At 44.9% G+C, this 22,512-nt stretch overlaps 1 protein-coding gene across 1 annotated transcript in view; it reads right to left on the minus strand.

Annotated features, from left to right (window-relative positions):
* Nucleotides 1-686: 686 nt before the first annotated feature.
* Nucleotides 687-22,512, minus strand: part of LOC132584047 (cytosolic phospholipase A2 gamma-like) — a 37,150-nt gene continuing 15,324 nt past the window's right edge. The window contains exons 5-19 of the mRNA XM_060255833.1: nt 19,001-19,109; nt 17,826-17,966; nt 16,502-16,555; nt 15,196-15,255; nt 12,899-13,018; nt 11,313-11,438; nt 11,052-11,093; nt 10,663-10,698; nt 10,489-10,539; nt 10,312-10,362; nt 7,961-8,059; nt 5,073-5,183; nt 3,906-4,060; nt 1,976-2,144; nt 687-895 (exon numbers count right to left, since the gene is read on the minus strand). Coding sequence (XP_060111816.1) covers nt 735-895; nt 1,976-2,144; nt 3,906-4,060; nt 5,073-5,183; nt 7,961-8,059; nt 10,312-10,362; nt 10,489-10,539; nt 10,663-10,698; nt 11,052-11,093; nt 11,313-11,438; nt 12,899-13,018; nt 15,196-15,255; nt 16,502-16,555; nt 17,826-17,966; nt 19,001-19,109 — 1,485 coding nt within the window. The 3' untranslated portion in view covers nt 687-734. The remainder of the gene's footprint in view (nt 896-1,975; nt 2,145-3,905; nt 4,061-5,072; nt 5,184-7,960; nt 8,060-10,311; nt 10,363-10,488; nt 10,540-10,662; nt 10,699-11,051; nt 11,094-11,312; nt 11,439-12,898; nt 13,019-15,195; nt 15,256-16,501; nt 16,556-17,825; nt 17,967-19,000; nt 19,110-22,512) is intronic.

The following is a 22,512-nucleotide window of genomic DNA, read 5'->3' on the forward strand; positions in this document are numbered from 1 at the left end:
CACCATCTCCTGCTATTAGAGGAAATTCTTCAAAGTGCATAGGGAACATTTATAGTTTTGGTCTTAGCAAAGTTTATAGCCAGGGGAAAACCACTGAGGAAGAACTCCAGAGCAATGATTCCTGGGAAAGGACACAGCTGGTTCTGTCTACAGTAATGGGGAAAAGGTATAAAAATCATTTGCAGCTCTTCTTATTTCTACAATCTTGATTTCTTCCTTCTTTACTGGAATTTTTCCTCTCATTGGGAGGCTTTGAAAAAGGTGCTGCAAAGCCCAGCAGGACATGCAAATAACATTTTGATAGTATACATGGGAAAGCATGTAGCAACAGATGGTTTGTCTGATCTAAACTACAGTGTATGTAGTCAATGAAATGTAGTGGAATTGAGGACCAGATGACACTGTGCTCCATTGTGTATATTTTACATATAACATGGCATAAAAGTGTCCCTTTTACAATTCATGAATTGATTGGTCGAAGATAGGGCCTACAACAATTTCCAGTGTTTACAGTGGCATTTCCCCCCAGCCTCTTTGATCATGGAACTTCCTTATAACTGTGATTGCCCAATGCATGCTGTACACTGAACCACACAGGCAATGATTGGAGGTATGCTATTGTTTAAAAAATAACACAAAAGAAAAACCAACTGACCACCCCCCCCACACACACACACACACCCTTATTGTACAAACCAGCCTTTAAAGCAATGGTTAAATTGGAAGCGATTTGTTTAAGCACGTTGTGAACCCATAGTACGCTTGATCTCTTCCTCAATCTTCTGCTTAACGTTGATGACATTTGTCTTGGCTGCAATTATGAGCTTTTCAATTTCTTCACGGCTATAGTTCCTCTTGAAGGTGGAAAATTGGTCACTGTATTCTTTAATTTTTCCTGAAAATGAGGATGTAAAATAATCCAGGGTTATTGTGGATCTCACACGTTTAGTCTCCTTAATGCATATTTACTTGGAAATTAATCTGAGATGCATTTCATAATGGTGCAAAAGGGTGCCTACATTCTGGACGTGGCAGCAAATGCGGTGGCGATGAGCAGGGAGACTGCAGCACGCCTACCCAAATCCTGCTCACTGTGATCCCAGCCCCTCTGTAATATTGGTACAGAATCAATCAGGGGATGACAATATCCTGTGAGACCCCCTTAGCCTGGCAACCCTTTATTCTGCTCCCCAAAGCTGTAGCACAGTGCTCAAGGCACCTTGATTCAGCTGTCAAAAGAGCAGTAAGCACATTATTGCCAGAATGCCAGAAAGAAAAGAAAAACTTAGCTCTGCCAATTTGAAGGTGCAATATATTAGTACTATTGCTTTAAAGAAAAAAGCCCCACAGCACAGAGTGGTAAACTGCAGTACTGCAGTCCAAGCTCTGCTCACAACCCGAGTTTGATTCTGGTGGAATCTGGGCTGAGGTACCTGGCTCAAGGTTGACTCAACCCTTCCATCCTTCTGAGGTTGGTATAATAAGTACCCAGCTTGCTGGAGGTAAAGTGTAGATGACTGAGGAAGGTGATGGCAAACTATCCCATGACAAAAAGTCTACTAAGAAAATGTCATGATGTGATGTCACTCCATGGATCAGTAATGACTCGGTGCTTGCACAGGGGACTACCTTTACCTTTATTATTTTAAGGATAAATCCCAGAAAGGAGAAGCTGACGTCTTATGACCGTAACTGGAGGAGGAGTTAGTGTTACTGAGGTCTTGTTGTGGTCTGTTCTCTTAGTTGACTGTTCTGTGCCAATAAGCACAGTGCTTGTAACCACTACTTGCCTCCACTACTGATCTTTCCCCCTCCCTAAAGACATAACCAAAAGTGGAGCTTAGGACTATTCTCTATCCTTTCACATGGAGGCTCATCCCACAATCATAACTTTCACGTGCACGTTTGGTCTGCAATCACCCCACCAAATCCAGTCAATTCAAAATGCTCTGTATCAACCCTCTTCACAAGTTACCTGGGCAGTTCACTTCATTGAACAGTGGGAAATGCATGACCGTTACGCCATTATCTCCTCTGAAGATGTAGCAGTCTCTTGGATTCTCTGTGTCATTCAGTTCTTTTTCATCAATTCTGGGAAATGGGATTCTTAGTTTTTCACAGTAGTTAATGGTTTTTTTGAGGGTCTGAACAAACAAAAAAAAGGAGGAAGGCAGTCTCAGTTTCATGAGGAAACTGCCAAATCCACATATCAGTGAATTAAGATGCTTCTTATGCTGCATTTAGGAACTCTTCCTATAACGCTGAACTAGCAGGTGATATAGGAGGACTCCATCCCCCTACTGCTTAAGGAATGCCAGAAGATCAAGGTTAAATAGGAGGCCATCACACCTACCATCAGTCCTGTGTACTTAATCAGAATGTAGATCTGTGCTGAAAGCTCCTCCTCTGGGATCAGACATTTTTGATATATGCAGATTAGTGCAGAAAGGAGCATATGGGGCACCTACTGCTAATACCAAGTCAGAAAGGGACCTTATAAAACAACAGTGCATTACTTCATGTCCCTCTCCCCCAAAACTCAGGGGCACCTAATGAAGTTGATGAGCAACAGGGTCAGGATGAACAAAAGGAAACTCTTCTTTATTCAGTAACTAAATGATGGAATTCACTGCCAGCGGGTGAAGTGATGGCCAAGAACACAGAGAGCTTTAAATGGGATTAGAGAATTCATAGTCCATCAGTGGCTACTAGCCATGGTGACTAAAAGGAACCTCCATATTCAAAGGTTTAGTAAGTCTCTGAATAATGACTCTTGGAACAATGAAATCTTAAGCAGAATAATACCCTTCTATTTCCACTGAAGTCAACGGGCTTAGAAGGGTAGATATCTGCTTATTATCATACTGTATGGTGGGATTCAACCACTGGTGAGAAAGGGATGAATTTGACCACCCTAAAAGTCTATACTAGGGATTGTGGAACCTCCCATGGACAAAAAGCCATATGGGAAAATGAGGAGAATTAGATGAGATTAAGAGAAAAGCAGGTTTTATTCAACTCAACAGCCTCTGCTGATGCTGCTACGACATTGTGCCGCCAGATTGGTGTAGTGGTTAAGAGCATGGACTCGTATCTGGGAGAGCCAGGTTTGATTCCCCACTCCTCCACTTGCAGCTGCTGGAATGGCCTTGGGTTAGCCATAGCTCTCATAGGAGTTGTCCTTGAAAGGGCAGCTTCTGTGAAAGCTCTCTCAGTCCCACCCACCTCACAGGTTGTCTGTTGTGGGGGAAGAAGATAAAGGAGAATGTAAGCCGCTCTAAGTCTCTGATTCAGAGAGAAGGGCGGGGTATAAATGGGCAATTCTTCTTCTTCTTCAGCCCCCATCCCCAAAGAAGCCTATATCCCATATAGGGTTATAATGCTAGAACTATGGTTGTTCTCTCTTCATTTCCTCATTGTCTCTCTTCTCAGTGTTTTATTATTGCAGACTCCTTAGGAACAGGGGCCAGCCTATTTTGGCTTATACAACTCTGTATAGTACCATTTATACAGATGGTATACAGTATATGCAGTACTGAAAAGAGACAATGAGGAAATGAAGAGAGAATAACCACAATTCTTTGGGGGTTTTGATGCTATCACTGTGATCCTTTTTGTTCCATTCTTTTTAATGGTGTTTTTAATTTGTTCAATTCAACCTTATTTCTATGTTGACAAATATATACATCATTCAGTACAAACAGTTTAAACAGAAATGAGCATGAAAGCAGGTACATTTTACAGGAGTAATTCAGCATGTAGCATGAAACTGGTATACAAATATGCACTGCTTTGGTCTATGCATAGGAGAAGCAAAATCCAAACAAACCTTGGAGAGTTGAACCAACAGGGCTAAGGTGCTTAATAGCATCCCTTACATCTACTCTTTCATCAGCTTGGCTTACCTCAAAAGGATCCCCAGAGCTGAAATCAAAAGAGAGGAAGAGCTTGACATTTCTCTCAGGGTGCAACATAAGTGGGTAAGCAGTGTTTATGGCCAAACCAGCATCAATCAGATTGAGGACCGGTTCCTCCGCCAAGGCAGGAGAATTAACAGAAGCTAACAATATTAAAGGAAACAGAGATTTAGTATAAAATCACATGAGTCTATTGTGTTTAAATATTGTCCCCTGTATTCTAAGAGGCACCCTAAGGAGGTAACATTTTTAGAAAGTACTATAAGGCCATGCTGTTTGGGAGGGACATTTAATGAGCTTTTATAATTGAAGGAATTTTCTGTGAAATGTCATTAAAATTATTTGGGAGGAGCTATGGAACAGTCATAGAGCATCAGCTTGGCATGCAGAAGGTTCCTGGTTCAATCCGTAGCGTTGCCAGTTAAAGGAACTAGCATAGTGGTGGCCAAACTGCGGCTCGGGAGCTACGTATGGCTCTTTCACATGTATTGTGTGGCTCTTGAAGCCCCCACCAGTCAATTGTCTGGCTGGGAGAATGCATTTGTCTCTTTAATTCACTTAGCCAAGCCATCTGGTGACTTGGAGAATGCATTTAACATTGCTTTCTTTCCACTTCTCCCTCCCCCATCTATTTTCCTTCCTTCCTTCCTTCCTTCCTTCCTTCCTTCCTTCCTTCCTTCCTTCCTTCCTTCCTTCCTTCCTTCCTTCCTTCCTTCCTTCCTTCCTTCCTTCCTTCCTTCCTTCCTTCCTTCCTTCCTTCCCTCCGCCTGCTCTCAAACATTTGATTTTCATTTCTTGCAGCTCTCAAACATTTATTCTATGTGGCTCTTATGTTCTCAAGTTTGGCCACCTCTTAACTAGCAGTAGACCATGTGAAAGATTTCTGTCTGAGAGAGCTGCTGCCAGTCCAAGTAGACAATACTGGCCTTGATGGATAAAGGATCTGATTCAGTATAAGACAGCGTCATGATTTATTCAATGATTGTGGGTTTAATGGGACAAATTGTAAGCTGCCTCAAGCCACAAAGGGAAAAGCAGGATATCATTGTTTTTTAATAAATATGACACCAAGAAATAAAATCCCGATGGCCTATGGAACATCCACCTTCAGCCCAGGAGTACAACAGTATCAACATAGATGCAATGTATGCTCACAGCATTTATACAAGAAGTTGTTGACGGTCCCCCATGTCCACGACAAAAGGCAGGAATAAGTCTTTCTCACCACGTTGACAAATCGTAGGACCTTAAGGCCAACGTTGGCTGCTAAGAATGAGAAAGGAGAATTCCACAAATCAGGGTCTGAAATCTACAGCTCCAAACTAGGTTTCAACTTTTTAAAGACAATATTCTGCATTTCCAGTATTAGAAACTTAAAAAAAAAGAGTTTTGAGCAGGCCTCGGATTCAGTGAGAGCTCAGAGGAGCACAGCTTCTGAACCTTTCTGAGAGTTCCACTTCCTCCCTCTGAGAGTTCCACCTCCTTGTCCATTGACTAGTAGGTGCGGCTGCATAACAATACCTGGATGAGCTCCACCTAGGGTTGCCAAGTCCAATTCAAGAAATATCTGGGGACTTTGTGGGTGGAGCCAGGAGACATCGGGGTGGAGCCAGGAACAAGGGTGTGACAAGCATAATTGAACTCCAAGGGAGTTCTGGCCATCACATTTAAAGGAACCGCACATCTTTTTAAATGTCTTCCTTCCATAGGAAATAATGAAGGATAGGGGCACCTTCTTTGGGGGCTCATAGAATGGGACCCCCTGGTCCAATAGTTTTGAAACTTGGGAGATACTTTGGGGAGAGTCAATATATATGATACTGAAAATTTGGTGCCTCTACCTCAAAAAACAGCTCCCCCAGAGCCCCCAAAACCTCCAGATCAATTCCCCATTATACCCTATGAGAATCAATCTCCACATAGGGAATAATGCTCAGCAGACGTGAGAGGATGCAAGGACTACAAGTCCCAGCATGCACCTCATGAAGGGAGGTCAGACTGGAGCGAATAGCAGGCCGGCGGTGGGCGGGTCTTTGTGAGCCGGAGGAAGGGAGAAGCCTGAAGCCTGAAGCCAAGCAGGAAAAGAGACACGACGCCGTTCCACCCCCCAACCCCCACTATCAGATTTTTAGGGAGCGGGGAATTAGGTTGCTAATCCAGGGGTCCCCTGGCAGGGCGGGGGGGTTGGGAAGCCTAGCTCCACCACCTATTTTTTTACAAAATGACCCCTGGTTTTGAGAATATTTTTTTTTCATGCAGATGGTCTTGTTGGTCTGGGAGAGCTAGATTTGAATCCAGGAGCGCCTGAAGGATCAACAAGATTTCCAGGGTATAAGCTTTTGAGAGTCAAAACTCCCTTCATCAGAAATGCGCCTGACTGTCTTCTGTTTATCTATGCTTTTTAATGCCACCTATCCTCCAAGCAGCTCAGGGTACTATACTTGGTTCTTCCCCCATTTTATCTCCACTGCAACCTTGTGAAATTGTGACAAGATCACGGTTACCTCATGAGCTTCATAACAGAATGAGGATCTGCATTCAAATTCAGCTTCTTGTTTAATTTACAGCAATAAAATATGGCCTGTCTTGCTGATCTGATCTTAAATTTCCACAAGTCAACAGAAGGATACTTGTTTTCAGTTGAGGAAATTCTGGTTTTTTTTTTGGGGGGGGGGGAGTCCCTGGGGGCTGTTATTAGTTTGCCTTAGATTGCTTTTGCTTGTACCATGGAGCTGTATCTTGAAAAGCTGACATCACTAGGGTTGCCATTCTCCAGGTTGGGCCTGGAGATCTACTACTTTTACAACTGATCTCGAGCTGGCAGAGAGCAGCTCCCCTGAAGAAAATGTGCTGCTTGAAGGGCACGTGATGTAATTAGTAGACTGATCAAAGCCACCAAGTAATACACCGTCTTTCAGTTTGCAAAAATATATTACAAAAATATATGTACAACACATAATAAACAATACAATAATGATAAGAGGCCGGCGGTGCTAGGGCCTTTTAAAGGAACAGAAACCCCATTAAGCTTCTCATTTCAGTGTGAACATCGGGAAAGAGCCCAATTTTCACACTGAAATGAGAAGCTTAATGCTGTGATTAGAGAATGTAGAAGGGGGTTCCTGAATAATTGAGCCATTAAACTGAAGAAGGAATTGAAACGTCATCAAAATCTAGAGAGACGCCTTTTTAAGAAAGCAGCTGCGTTGAAGCTACATTCCTTAGGAGCACCTACCTTATGAATTTCAATTGGACTATTTCCAAGTTTGGATTTATATCTATTCATTTGGGGACAGGGTTTTTGGCCCCCTTGGGGTTTCTGTTACTTTAAAAGGCCCTAGCACCGCCGGCCTCTATCATTATTGTATTGTTTACTATGTGTTGTACACAATCCTTGAAATATATTTTTGTAAACTGAAAAACAGTGTATTACTTGGTGGCTTTGATCAGTCCCCTGGAGAAAATGGCTGCTTTGAAGGGCGGACTCTATGATATTGTGAACATGCTGAGGCCCCTCTCTAAACTCTGCCATCTCCTGGGTCCACCCCCAACGTCTCCAGGCGTTTTCCAACTCAGACCTACAACTCTGCTTTGGAGTTCAATTGTACTTGTCACAACCTTACTCTTGGCTCCACCTCCAAAGTCTCCTGGCACCACCTCTAAAGTCCCAAGATATTTTCTAAGTCAGAACTGGCAGCCCATCTTTTTGAGGACATAGAAGGTCTGTGAGGAATGCCTATGATTACTCTTTTCCAGGGCCGGTTGCTTTGAATATAAAACTACCCTGATTTTTTTTTATTTCATTTTTTCTTCCATCCTTGAAGTCCCTGACTGTTTTTGTGTTCTGCATCCATTCTGAGAGAAATCCTGAGAAGGCAGGATATTGGCCTGCAGAGAACCCTAAGCCAAGGGATCAAACCCAAAACAACAACACCAGCAGCCATGTTGTTATAGCCAACTCATTTTACGACTGCCATTCTACATACACTTACATTGCATAATCCCATTGAAGGTATTACAGCAGTGCCCTATAGTAATCTAACCTTCTGTTGGCTTTTCTGTTGGTTTTTCTGAGGGAGGTTTTCCCCTTGGAGTCAGCTGATCACCTTCTTTGCTTCCAGAAGAGACTGCTTGACTGCCATCTGTATTGGGAAACAAACAATGTGACCTCACTTCATGGGGCAGGTTTCCTATTTCAACAAGCAGCATTGTAGGATAGCTCATTTGTACCAACACCTCCCTCGATGAAGACACAAGAAAAAATGTGCAAGTTAAACTAAGTTTTGTTAATTAAATGAGTGATCTACATCAAACTATTCCCTTCACTTTCAAAGAATGGGCTAAAAAAAAAGCTAGCCTACTGACTATCAGCATTAGGGTTGCCAATTCCCAGGTGGAGCAGGTGATCCCCCGGTTTAGAGACCCTTCCCCCGCTTTAGGGTAATCAGAAAGCAGAGGATGGTGGGGGAGGGAAATGTCTGCTGGGCATTATTCCCTATGGAGACCCATAGGGTATACTGGAGAATTGAAGGACTTTGATGGGCTTTTTAAAGGTAGAGGCATCAATTTTTTAGCAGAGCATCCAATGCATCTCCTTAAAATACCCTCCAAGTTTCAAAAGGATTGGCTCAGGGGATCCAATTCTATGAGCCCCCCAAAAAGTTGCCCCTATCCTTCATTATTTCCAGTGGAGGGAAGGTATTTAAAAGGTGTGTGGTCCCTATAAATATGATGGCCAGAACTCCCTTTGGAGTTCAATTATGCTTGCCACAACTTTGCTCCTGGCTCCACCCCCAATGTCTCCTGGTTCCATCCCAATGTCTCCTGGCTCCACCACAATATCTCCAGCTCCATCCCCAAAGTCCCCAGGTATTTCTTAAATTGGACCTGGCAACTCTAATCAGCATTCTGGGCAACACCACGCTGGCTCCTAAAGTGACCATCACTGCAACCTATTTTTTTGTCCTAACTTGAACATTAAATGTGCCAAGGGATACTTATCCACTTCTCTTAATGGCCATTCCTGCAACTAAGGACTTGGTCAGTACTGCTAAGCATCAAAACTATTCCTTCCCTAACAGACACCACTGCTCCAGCAGATGGTGAACTCACAAATTAAATTTTTAGCATAGCATCCAATGTTATCGCAAATTAAATTAAACTATTTTAGGAACGTCTTTTCATCTTTAGATGTTTTAAGGTACTTGTAAATTAGTCGACCTGTTACAAAAATTCATGTTATTTCTGCCTTCCCTAGTTGTGGCCTCCACAGTCAGAGGACCAGGCCTAATTATGCCTCATGTGAAAAAAGATTCCCAATTCTTGCTTGGATCCTAATGGTGACTATTAATCCTATGCAGATCTAAAAATGGATTATTAGGTTAGATGAACAGCACATAGCAATTCCATGTATAAGGAAGGCAGAAGCTTGCTTTTTAGTAGCTCAACTGAATCTTTCCACTGGCTAGCATCCTTCTTGCTTGCCGATAGTACTTCATGACACACTTGAGGGATGGCAGGCACAATGGTATCCGGAGTTCCATCAGAGTCATGAATCAACTTGTAGCCAAAATGAAGCAGAGATGGCAAGAGATTACCTCTGAAAATTGCAACTATGTTCCCCAGAGCTATATCCCAGGATTAAAACTGTCCTATTAAAAGAAGAAATATCAGACTATTTTGAAGGGTCGAAAGGAAGTTCTATAATTTATTACTTTAACCAAGCATAGCATTTTAATGGGCCTTCATTGTGTGTCAGCCAGCCAGCAGACATCTGCAATGCAATAGGATTATTCCTAGTTTACAGATGGGGGAGCTAAAAGAGAATGTGACTTGCCCAAAGAGGTGGGAACCCAGGGCAACCAAACCCAAACTCACTTAACAGGTAGAAAGGCAATGTGAAGCAATATTAATTTCAGTAACTTACTTTTAATTGCTTCGTTGTCCTCTGTTTTACCTTAAAGAACAAAACATAAGAAACTGAGAAGAGGGACTAGAATACAGGATACCCAAATCCAGTTATCTATCCACCTAATAAATGAAAAGTCAATATGGACATATTAATTTCAGTAACTTACCTTTCATTACTCCCATAGGTTTGTCTACTACTTTATCTTAAAGAGGGGAAAAAAGAAACCAATAAGAGAGATTGGAATACAAGACTCCCAAATTTACGTCCACCCAAAGAAATTAAAAGCCAATATGAGAATGCTGATTTTAGTAACTTGCCTTTAATTACTTCCTTTGGTTTTTTCAGTACTTTATCTTAAATAAAAAAATAAGAGACTGAGAAGAGGAATTAGAATACAGGACCCCCAAATCCTAACCCACATCCCCCAAATCCACCAAAGAAAATGGAAAAGTCAATAATATCATGCCAGATCGAGCAATTTACCTCTAATTGTTTCCATAGGTTTGTTCATAACCATGTCCACTGCTTTGTTATCTTAAAGGTTAAAAAAGAAGAAAATGAGAAAAGAGAAGAGAAGAGAAACCAAATCCAGATATAATTAGCTATCAACCAAAAATATTGAAGCACAATATGAAGGCAATATTAATTTCAGCAACTTACCTTTAATTGTTTCCATAGGCTTGTTCACAATTGTGTCTACTACTTTGTTATCTTAAAGTTTAAAAAATGAGAAAAAAACAAGAAAAAATAAGACATTCAGATCCAAATATAATTCTCTATCAACCAACAATATCGAAGCCCAGGAGAAAGGCAATATTAATTCCAGCAATTTACCTTTAATTACTTCCATAGGTTTCTCCACAACCTTGTCTACCACTTTATCTTAAAGGAAAAAAAAAAATAAGAAGTTCAGAATAGGGGCTTGGCTTGGGAACACCCAGATCCAAGTTCAGATTTTTCACTGATCTTCTTCTGGTCTGAGGCCAGTTCTATGTTATTTTTATATTCCTGGACTAGTTTTAAGGCTTGCTCGGGTTTTTTAATTGATTAGTTAAGGCATTCATTGTAAGCCACCTGAAGGAGGAGTCAGGAGAGGCAGCATAAAAAAATCCCCTAAATAAATAATGCCCCACGCAGGGAAAGTGATAGACTATGATTGTTATGCCAATGTTGATTAAGGGCACGATATAAGTCTAATGAATGAAAATAAATAAATAAATTACCTTTAATGACTTTCAAGGGCTTGCCCAGAATCATTTCCACTACTTTGATTTCATAAAGGAACAAAAAATAAGAAAAGTGAGATACATAAGATCTTGAAGACAATATTCACATTTCATTTTTAAGGACTGGTTTATCAGTAAAAGGAAATGAAGATAATCATTTGGTACCACAACAGGCTATTCTGAAGTCACACCACTCTGCTTGCTCTTTGAGAAGAGCTGCTTCTTGAAAAAAAAATATACGGACGGTATGCTACTTGCCTCCAAAATCTGACTCCAAAGCTTTGCCCAGCCCAATACAGTCATTCTTTCTTTTTGTTGCATCTGAAGAAGACCAGGTCTTACGCATCTTTCGGACCATTTCATAGCTTTTGGTGGTCTTGGGGGCTTTGTAAAAGATGAATTGTTACAATGGATTAAGGCAGAATACAAAACTAGGTCTTGCAGGTAGCAAAGGCAGAAAAGTTAAAAGAAATGAAAGAGGATGAATTTTCAGGTTTTGTCTGCACATAGACACACAGAATACTGGGGGGGGGGGGTTTCTCTGTGTATGGAAGTTTTAGAATTATACTGACATGCACACAAACCCTGCAAAATGAAGACATGAGACAATCAAACTTGGGTTAAACTAGCTGATAAACTGCTTCATAAGAACATAAGAGAAGCCATGTTGGATCAGGCCAACGGCCCATCAAGTCCAACACTCTGGGCGTTTTCGCACTCACATTCAGCTGGCGCTTCCTCAGATATATTCTTACTTTATGAGCTGGATGCAACTGGGCAGCCTGCAGCTATTCATATATGATCAGCTCTTACTCTGGCTCCAAGCTTAGCCTGTGATATCTGCCAGGCAGCCTTTAAAAAAAAAATCCCTGCCTTTACTGTGCTGAGAGATGCCAAACTTCATCCCCTTCTCCAAAATGCTGTACAAACAACTAAGGGTTTTGTTGATGCAGCTCAGTGCCAAGAAAATGTCTGCATCTTAAACTCCATTTAAACCCATCCCAAATAAAATGGAGCCACAGTGCCTCTTAACAGCTTCTAAAAAGAGTGTCCCCTGCCCCACCATCTCCAGGAGGCCATTTCACTAGGGATAAATCAATACAAAGAAAAACAAGTTCTACGGATACCAAACATGCCATTCTAAATGAAGGAACAATTATATATGATCAGTTCTTTTAATGGGAAGCCAGTGCCAGAACAAGTTATAAAGATTATATATTACAAATGTGCAAAATGATGGGGGGAAATCTAATTTTGGAAGAACAAAGATGAGAAAAAGAAGTCAAATGTAAATGTGCATAACCTGAAAGTATATAATTTGCTGTTACATGCAAGACATAACATTTGGGAAACTTTCAAAAGGAATAGGCTTTGACTTAGTGGTACAGCACCTGCTGTACATGTAGATGGTGGCATCTCCTGGAAACGTCACAAATAGAAGCTATCAACAGGATAGACCTTTGTCTACCAGAAAGATCTGTGAACCACTGAGAATCATAATAGACAATACAGAGCTCAGTTGACCAATGGGCTGACTCAACGTGTTCTTGAACATGCTGATTAAGCACAACTGACCAAATCTTTGATGATGTGCTGATTTTTTCAAAACAAAGTGGGAGACTAACTACTAGTAGGATTTGAAGAGATGACTCATACCAAAAGAAGGGTTGTGTAGAAGAAGCTCTAAAGTGTCTACTGCTCCGCTGTTGGTGCTACAACCTTAAAAACAGCCCTAGGGGAAGTTGCCATTCAGATATAGCCTTGATGTCCAGGAATACATTTATATTAGAGCATTCTTTTCTCCATTACAAAGCAAGGAAAATTTGTGTCCAAAGTCCACTTACTGTTCAGGAGCTTTTCAAGGCGGTCAAAAAGTGCATCCACTTCTTTGCCATCTACTACACGCAAGTGTAGCTCCACAACACACTGATAGGCTTGGTAGAATGTGCTAACAACCTGAAAATCTTGAAAGTGAAAAACAGCAGGAAACAGGATTACAAATACTGGCCTGCTTTCATCTTATCTTTAATAACCATTGTAAAATAATAATTCTGTCTACAATACACTGAAATCGATGTATCAGGCCACTAATCTCATCAGTTACCAATCCAGCAAATTTGATGAAAGCTATCCCAATGTATAATGGTTAGATCCCAAATTTCTGTTCTGCTATGAAGCATTCCTTTGTTGCACAGAGACTTCCTCTTCTGTTGGAGCTATTAGATGTAAATATGTTTTTAACTTTGTATGGGATTCTTTGTTTTCAAGCTGTACCACTTAAAATTTTCAAGTAATGCCAAGAAACCACAACGTCACTTCAAAATATTGCTATATTAAATACTGGTGCTATAATATGAATGGTTTTGAAGAGATTAAATAAAGGATATAGTAAGAAGAGGGTTGAATAACAGTCAGGTTTTTCACCTAATCTTGCACAATTCCTCACTTTACTACAGACCCCATCCCACATGGCTTTTGTGCATGCAGTTCTGGTGATCCCCAATTAGGCATCCCAAATCCCCCACTTGGCCTGGGGACCCCTGGTTTGGAACCTTCTCCCCCCGCTGGCCCAAAATCTGGAAAGCGGGGGGGAATGGCAGCCCTTCCCACCCAGCAGCTTCTCGCCCCTTCCCTTCCCACCCTTGAGGGCAGCCCAGCCAGTGGCTCCAGAGGCGGCGGCGGTGCCGGGTGCGCCTCACTCCCGGCTGGCTGCCCGCCGCTGCAGCTAGAGGCAAGCCGCAGTGCTTCCCGGGGCCCTGCCTCCTGCCTTGCCCTCGCCTTCGGTTGCTGGAGGAGCGCCGGTCAGGCGTCGCGGGCGTGGGGACCAAGTGGCGGCCTCCCTGCAGCCTTCGCTGCTCAGCCGGGCCGGGGGGCGGGGACCGGAGAGAGCCAAGGCGCCGGGAGCGGAGTCCAGCTGGGAAGGCGGCACGCAGCCGGGCTGGCCCTGCGGCTGGAAGGCTCTTGTTGTGCTGAAGAGGGAAGGCACGGTGCACCGGCCGGTTTGGAGAGCCTCGGTAAAGGGCGGCGGGGGGCCGGGGAGGTCAGCTCCAGCCAAGATGGGAAATGCCTAGAAATGCGCGCGCGGGGGGGGGGGGGGTTGCTTCGGGTGGAGAACAAAAGTCTTCCTCGGCCGGACCTAAGCCCCCTCCTCTCCGGGAATCTGGACTTTGGGAATTCTTTGTAGTTCTAGGGAACTGCCTGCATGCCCTCACTGGCTGGCCTGCGGGACACGATGAAGATTTCTACAGTTGGGCAGGGGGGGGGGGGAGAAGGGCTCAGAGAAGAATATTCCCTCTTGTGGGGAGGGGGTTGCCAGCTGGGTGAAGGGAATTCCTGGAGATGTGTGTGGGGGGGGGAGGCTGTTTTTTGAGGTAGAGGCACTAAAATTTCAGTATAGCATCTAGTGCCTCTCCCCAAAATACCCCCCAAGTTTCATAAAGATTGGACCAGGGGGTCCAATTCTATGAGCCCCAAAAGAAGGTGCCCCTATTCTTCATTATTTCCTATGGAAGGAAGGAATTGAATAGGTGTGCTGTCCCTTTAAATGTGATGGCCAGAACTCCCTTTGGAGTTCAATGATGCTTGTCACAGCCTTGATCTTGGCTCCACCCCTAATGTCTCCTGGCTCCACCCCCAAAGTCTCCTGGCTCCACCCCAAAGTTCCCAGATATTTCTTGAATTGGACTTGGCAACCCTATCCCCAATATAGCTTTTTTTTGGTAGTTCAAGGAGACCCTTCAGTTTCACACCCAGAAAAACTGGTTGGATTCAACACAGAGCCTTGAGATGGGAAAAGGTAAGACCCATGGAAGACTAGCTATAGTTATCCCCAACATAACATTAAAAAAAATGTGCCTGAAGATAAATAGTCATTTTTAACACTATTGGAATCCAAGTTGAGGTGCAATGAACTCAGTTCCCTGAGATATATGTATGCTCTAGACAACTGAGTTAGATCAAAAGCTTCTCTTCCTGCAACAATAGAGCCTTCATCTGATGCAAGAAGACTTCCACTGGTATAGGTGGCCTTCCACCTGTGGAACACCTCACTTCCATAAGTAAGAGTTTATGGAGATGACCAAGGTGTCATAGAGTAGAGAAAATAAATCTGAATGAGAGAAGGAAGATATTAATGACTTGCCCCAAGTTTCATCATCTCCATCTCTCAATCTGTCCTGGTTTGGAAATAAACCTAAGGAATCTGAAAAGAGAAATACATACATTCACATGTATGGGAACCTGTGTTTCCTATATGGCAACAGCAAAATTACAAGAAATATACCATAATGCCAGTGAACATACTGTTTAAGTTGTTGAATTCTCCCTTTGGGCTTTGGCCAAAACATGTTTCAGTTATCACAGACCCCTTTATTACCAAGTAGCTTAATTGTCCAATGTGCTGTACACAAATCATGCCAGCAGTCTCTTCAACTGCCCTATAATCCTAGACAGAATAATTATCACTGAAGCCTCTGTGGTAGTCTCTTTTTTATAACTAATCAATATGTTAAAAGCTGTAAGAATGGAACCCATGACTTCTCAGTTCAGTGCTCAGTATCTTCACCACCACAGTACCCTGGTTTTTACAACAAGCGACGGTTCATATTACCAAATCTTTACACTGCTGGTAAAGCAGGTGGTGCAATCAACTTGCTGCTAGTTTGTTTTGAGGAAGTAGATGTCCAGTATTGTCAGAGTTCATCATGACAATTTGGATACTTGATGTGAGTTTTTTTCCTGCAGATCCAGAAATATAATATAAACACAGAAGCCTGATTGTGTTTGCATGTATGTATGTATAAAAGCCCTGTGGTGCAGAGTGGTAAAGCTACAGCAAGGCTTTTTTGGTAGAAAAAGCCCAGCAAGAACTCATTTGCATATTAGCCAACCGGAACTGCGTTCTTGGGCATTCCTGCTCAAAAAAATCCTTGAGCTGCAGTATAGGAGTCCAAGCTCTGCTCATGACCTAAATTCGATCCCAGCAGAAACTGGGTTCCGGTAGCTGACTCAAGGTTGATTCAGCCTAAACATCCTTCCAAAGTCAGTAAAATGAGTACCCAGCTTGTTGGTGGGAAAGTGTAGATGACTGGGAAAGGCAATGGCAAACCACCTTGTAAAAAGTCTGCCATGAAAATGTTGTGATGTGACGTTACTCCAAAATCAGAAACGACTGGTGCTTTCACAGGGGATTAACTTTTAGCTTTTTGTGTTAAGCTGTGTATGTATGTGTATATGTGTATGTATGTATATATATATATATGTGTGTGTGTGTGTATCTGTATATCTCTACCTATATACTGGCATCTTCTCCCACTATATCTCCCCTTCTCTACATTAGTACAAGATTCCTTGTCTATATACATGATGATGACAAACAGGTTCCAGGAATCCTTCCTGATATTGTCTCATAGCCTCTGATTTTGGCCTTTGACACAGAAAAGCAGTACCTTTTATAGACTCATAAATTTCTCTCTCACTGCCAAGGGCACTTCCCCATAAACCTGTAAATAAAGAAAAAACGGTATCAATAGCTTTTCTCGTTCACCTGACTGCACTGAAGGATCAAAGTTTATATTTTTGAGACATGCTTAGCATTCTTGAGATACATGGAGTTAAAGCTGGCTGGATCCAAACTGTCAGCTGTCATTATAAGTAACTGAAACCTAGGTGTGACTGTACAAGTCAATTTTGTACATAAAATGGCATTCAGTGTCTAAAGTGGGGAAAATAAAATCTAACTAGTGCTTTAGACAGACAGCTTATGTCATATCTAAGCCCCATGACTGAATCTGTTATGCTGAATCTGATACAATGTGAGAATTATGGATATAGGGTTCGATCCAGCCAGCACAAGAAGAAAAAGAATTGCAGATTTATACCCCTCCCTTCTCTCTGAATCAGAGTCTCAGAGCGGCTTACAATCTCCCATATCTTCTCTCCCCACAACAGACACCCTGTGAGGTGGGTGGGGCTGAGAGAGCTCTCATAGCAGCTGCCCTTTCAAGGACAACCTCTGCCAGAGCTATGGCTGATCCAAGGCGATTCCAGCAGCTGCAAGTGGAGGAGTGGGGAATCAAACCTTGGAACAAGGCTGGTTCCAAGTTCTGAGGGACCCTGAAAAAAGAGTTCCAGGGTTTCCCTCAACTTTTCTGTCCCCTCTCAGGACCCCTGCAAACATCTTTTTTTCCTGTCCACTCTCAACAGCCACTTGTGCACCATTTCCAACAACAGTGAGTGGTGAGTGCGGCTGGGAGGGCCACTGCTGTGACCATCGGGAGCACTGCTTGTATCACCTGTGCACTGTTCTATGGCAGCAGCTGAAAAGCCAGGAGCACAGGAGGTGGAGCATTTGCAAATAAGCAGGTGGATGGCAGAGGAGACTGGGGTGGGGGGGGCAGTGGCAGTAGGCCCTGCCAGAAGCCCCGGACTCCAGCCAGCATTTTCATTCAATCTTATCAGATTCTCCTCCTTCCTACAGTCCCAGCCTATTTGACTTTGATCTATGCAGATCACAGGATCACCAGTACAGCCTTTCTGAGTTGTCAAAAAGGACCTCCTCCCTTCCCCTCCACCAACAGAAAATTTAATTGGATCTAAGGCAAACATTAACCATATGTATGAGGAAAGCATCTGCTCACAAGCAGATGCTTTCCACATACATATGGGCTAATCTGGCAAAATACAGATCCCGATTATCTTGCCAAAACATGTATATGGGTTTGGCATGCTCAGAGTTCCAGCCTATCTAGAAGCAAGTTGCAATTGATGTACCCTGCAGGTAGCAGATGTTTTTCTGCTCTTTCTCTTCTTTCAGTTGGCAGTTTTCGAATACACTCCCAAAGTATCTGATGTCTACATATGCTCCTAGGCCAGGAACTCCAACTTCATGTGGGGTAAATTCAAACCAGGTGCCTGGAAAAAATGAAAGAACAGAGTGCTAATGAGAAGTATGCAAGCAAGAATGAGCAAAGTGAAGTACAGATAAAACTGCCACCCACTTTCACCTGAAAAAGAATCCAAAGCTAGTTTGAAGAGTCACAAAGATAGATCAAGCTGGGCAGCCATGTTGGTCTGAGTTAACAGAACAAAGTTAGAGTCCAGTGGCACCTTTAAGACCAACAGAGTTTTACTTAAGGTGTGAGTTGCTATGTGCAAGCACACTTCCTCAGGCAATGAAATGTAATTAGAAATAGCAGTTCTACATATAGAGGGTGGATAGTAAATTAGCATGCAAAATAGTGATGATGTTTTTAAAAGATGAAAAGAACAACAAGCTTGGTGTACGGTTGTCATCTGTTTGAGTTTAACTGTGGAGGGTGAGGAGATAATATAGATAATAAATATGTCAGAATTGGAGACGGATGTCCCCTTAATGGTCAGTCATAAGTGGGTGAAATGTCTGTGGTGAATTTGAGGATGGTTGTACATTTTCCAGCAGGGCAGGTGACATGGTATAGCCCAATCTCATCATATCTCAGAAGATAAGTGGGGTCAGGGAGCTCATCAAGGAAAGCTCTGCAGAGAAAGGCAACGACAACCCATCTTTGCTTCTCACTTGCCTTGAAAGCCCCTTGCTGGGCCACCATAAATCGGCTGCAGCTTGATGGCACTTTGCACACATAGTACATTTTTCATAACATTACAGAAGAGGGTATGCTTTTGCACATACCCCATTGCTCAAATATTATCTTAATTGCTGTTGCATAGATACGCAGATCTACCAATTATCCATGATTCCATTCATTTGTCTGGGGAAAAAATGGTTTTATTTCACAGCTTCTTGGTATGATAAACCAGACAAATGTAATAACTTGCCCCAAACTCTTTGAACATAACATAATAAATTCAGTAAATATTATAATAACTGGGATCTACTCTATTCACCATTTGTTAGCAAAAAACCTTAATAGGCTGGTTCTCGTCTGTCTGTCTAAATATGACATTACCTTCATTTTGTTTATGGTAGGTGTTTTTGTCCACAGCCGCATAGATAGGATAGGGAACTCGCCCTCTTTCTGCAGGCACTTTATGTGTAGAAAGTTCAGCCTCATCCAACTGAAAATGAATGGATTAAGTTAATTTAATTGACTAAAGTGTGTTTCTCAGCCAACTGGAACATTCTCAGTCTAGCCTCTGGAGGGGTATGTTATCTCATAGAGGCTAATGCGGCTCCCATCCAGGGGCAGGCTGCACAGCCTTGCATCTGGGCAGGGGCGTAGCTAGGGCTTTCGGGGCCCGGGGCCCAAGATTTATGTGGGCCCCCCTACGTGTGTGCACGCCGCCGGAAACAGGAAGTGACGTCACTTCCGGTGACGTCATGCCACCGCCAGAAACAGGAAGTGACATCACTTCCTGTGACATCATTTTCCCCCGCGCCACCTGCCGGAAACGGGAAGTGACATCACTTCCTGTGACATCATTTCCCCCTGCGCCACCTGCCGGAAGCAGGAAGTGACTTCACAGCACTTCCTGTGACGTCCCCAAAAATCCCCCAAATATCACCGCCGGAAACAATTTTGTTCTCAAATCCTGTATATACTTCATCAGTATATGGGATAAGGCACTTTCTCAACTGTGCTGCATAATGCAGCCTATTTATTTTGTCCTGTTTGCTCTGTTGGCTCTATCTGCGCCACCTTCATCACTTTCGGGGTGTGGATCCCCCAGTGGGGTGGTCTCACGACTCCCTCCGCCGGCTGTTTCTGATAGCCCTGCGCCCCCTCTTTCATTTGATATGTGTCCCGTGCGGGTGCCACCCTCCCGCCGGGAGATGCCACAAAATGAGCCCCCTTGAGGCTTATGGCGGCAGGGCTCGGGGGAAGCGAGCTAGACTGCTGTTCTTTTGAGGGGTTATAGAGTGTTTCGAGCCCGTCCCTGTGGCATCGGTCCCATCGTTGTGGGACCCAGGGGGGCGGCGCAGCGACCCACCGAAGCAGCCTGTCACTAATAACACAGGTCAAGATGCAGGACAGGAACCCGGAAGTGACCGACAGGCTGCTTCAGCGGGCCGCTGCGCCGCCCCCTGGGTCCCACAATGATGGGACCGATGCCACAGGGACGGGCTCGAAACACTCTATAACCCCTCAAAAGAACAGCAGTCTAGCTCGCTTCCCCCGAGCCCTGCCACCATAAGCCTCAAGGGGGCTCATTTTGCGGCATCTCCCGGCGGGAGGGTGGCACCCGCACGGGACACATATCAAATGAAAGAGGGGGCGCAGGGCTATCAGAAACAGCTGGCGGAGGGAGTCGGGAGACCACCCCACTGGGGGATCCACACCCCGAAAGTGATGAAGGTGGTGCAGATAGAGCCAACAGAGCAAACAGGACAAAATAAATAGGCTGCATTATGCAGCACAGTTGAGAAAGTGCCTTATCCCATATACTGATGAAGTAAATACAGGATCTGAGAACAAAATTGCACCAGAAGACACAAACACAAAGCTCCCTTACATTGAATCAGTGCTTGGGTCCACCAAAGTCAGTATTGTCACATAAGAACATAAGAGAAGCCATGTTGGATCAGGCCAATGGCCCATCCAGTCCAACACTCTGCGTCACATAAGAACATAACAGAAGCCCTGTTGGATCAGGCCAGTGGCCCATCCCGTCCAACACTCTGCGTCACATAAGAACATAAGAGAAGCCCTGTTGGATCAGGCCAGTGGCCCATCCAGTCCAACACTCTGCGTCACATAAGAACATAAGAGAAGCCCTGTTGGATCAGGCCAGTGGCCCATCCAGTCCAACACTCTGCGTCACATAAGAACATAAGAGAAGCCCTGTTGGATCAGGCCAGTGGCCCATCCAGTCCAACACTCTGCATCACATAAGAACATAAGAGAAGCCCTGTTGGATCAGCCCAGTGGCCCATCCAGTCCAACACTCTGCGTCACATAAGAACATAACAGAAGCCCTGTTGGATCAGGCCAGTGGCCCATCCAGTCCAACACTCTGTGTCACATAAGAACATAAGAGAAGCCCTGTTGGATCAGGCCAGTGGCCCATCCAGTCCAACACTCTGCGTCACATAAGAACATAAGAGAAGCCCTGTTGGATCAGGCCAGTGGCCCATCCAGTCCAACACTCTGCGTCACATAAGAACATAAGAGAAGCCCTGTTGGATCAGGCCAGTGGCCCATCCAGTCCAACACTCTGCGTCACATAAGAACATAAGAGAAGCCCTGTTGGATCAGGCCAGTGGCCCATCCAGTCCAACACTCTGTGTCACATAAGAACATAAGGAGGGAGGGAGCGAGGAAGGGAAGGAAGGAAGGAAGGAAGGAGGGAGGGAAGGGAAGGAAGGAAGGAAGGAAGAAAGGAAGGAAGAAAGGAAGGAAGGGAGGAGGGAGGGAGGGAAGGGAGGAGGGAGGGAAGGAAGGAAGGAAGGAAGGAAGGGAGGGAGGGAGGGTTGAAGGAGGGAGGGAGGGAAGGAAGGAAGGGAGGAGGGAGGGAGGGAAGGAAGGGAGGAGGGAGGAGGGAGGGAGGGAAGGAAGGAAGGAAGGAAGAAGGAAGGAAGGAGGAGGGAAGGAAGAAAGGAGGGAAGGAAGGAGGGAGGGAGGGAGGGAAGGAAGGGAGGAGGGAAGGAGGGAGGAAGGAAGAAAGGAAGGGGGAGGGAGGAAGGAGGGAGGGAGGGAAGGAGGGAAGGAAGGAAGAAAGGAAGGAAGGAAGGAGGGAGGGAGGGAGGGAAGGGGGGAGGGAAGGAAGAAAGGAAGGAGGGAGGGAGGAAGGAGGGAGGAAGGAAGGGAGGGAGGAAGGAAGGAGGGAGGGAAGGAAGGAAGGAAGGCCGCCCCCTCCCACCAGCCCCCCCCCCCGCTTTCGGCCCCCTCCCTCCCTGCCTGCCCTCCTTACCTGCTTCCAGGGCGGCGGCGAGGCCGGCGGCGGCGAGTCCGGCGGCGAGGCCGCTGGAGGGCCTCCAGCGACCAGCGCCGGCTTCTCCGACGCCCTCCCCGGCCTCCGCCTGCACTGGAGGCCTGCGCGCGGGGCCCTGCGGCGGTCGCGGAGCCGGGGAAGCGTCGGAGAGGCCGGCACTGGTCGCTGGAGGCCCTCCAGCGACCAGCGCCGGCCTCTCCGCCACTTCTCCGGCCTCCGCCACCGCCGCCGGGCCCCGCGCACGGGCGGGGAAGGCGGCGAGTGCAGCCGGCTTCTGAGGGGCCCCTTGGCATTGCCAAGGGGCCCCCCAGACCCCCCAGACCTGGGGCGACCCGCCCTCCCCGCCCCCCCTCCCTCCGCCACTGCATCTGGTGGCCGTTTTGCCTCCTCACAAGGAGGAGGAGAGGGCAGGGCATCATCAGGGGTGAGGGCAGAGCAGGCACACCCTTGAGGCGGGCTCTGCTCCCTCCTCTCATTCTTCGCCTCCTGCTCGGCCCTCCCTCCCGCCGTTGATGCAGTGTGGGTGACTGCTGGTTGCTCTCAGTTTTGGGGGACCAGGTAGCAATTTTTTTGCCACTTCTGTTTTGGC

The sequence above is a fragment of the Heteronotia binoei genome, chromosome 15 (assembly GCF_032191835.1).
Source record: "Heteronotia binoei isolate CCM8104 ecotype False Entrance Well chromosome 15, APGP_CSIRO_Hbin_v1, whole genome shotgun sequence".
NCBI classification, from domain to species: Eukaryota; Metazoa; Chordata; class Lepidosauria; order Squamata; family Gekkonidae; genus Heteronotia; species Heteronotia binoei.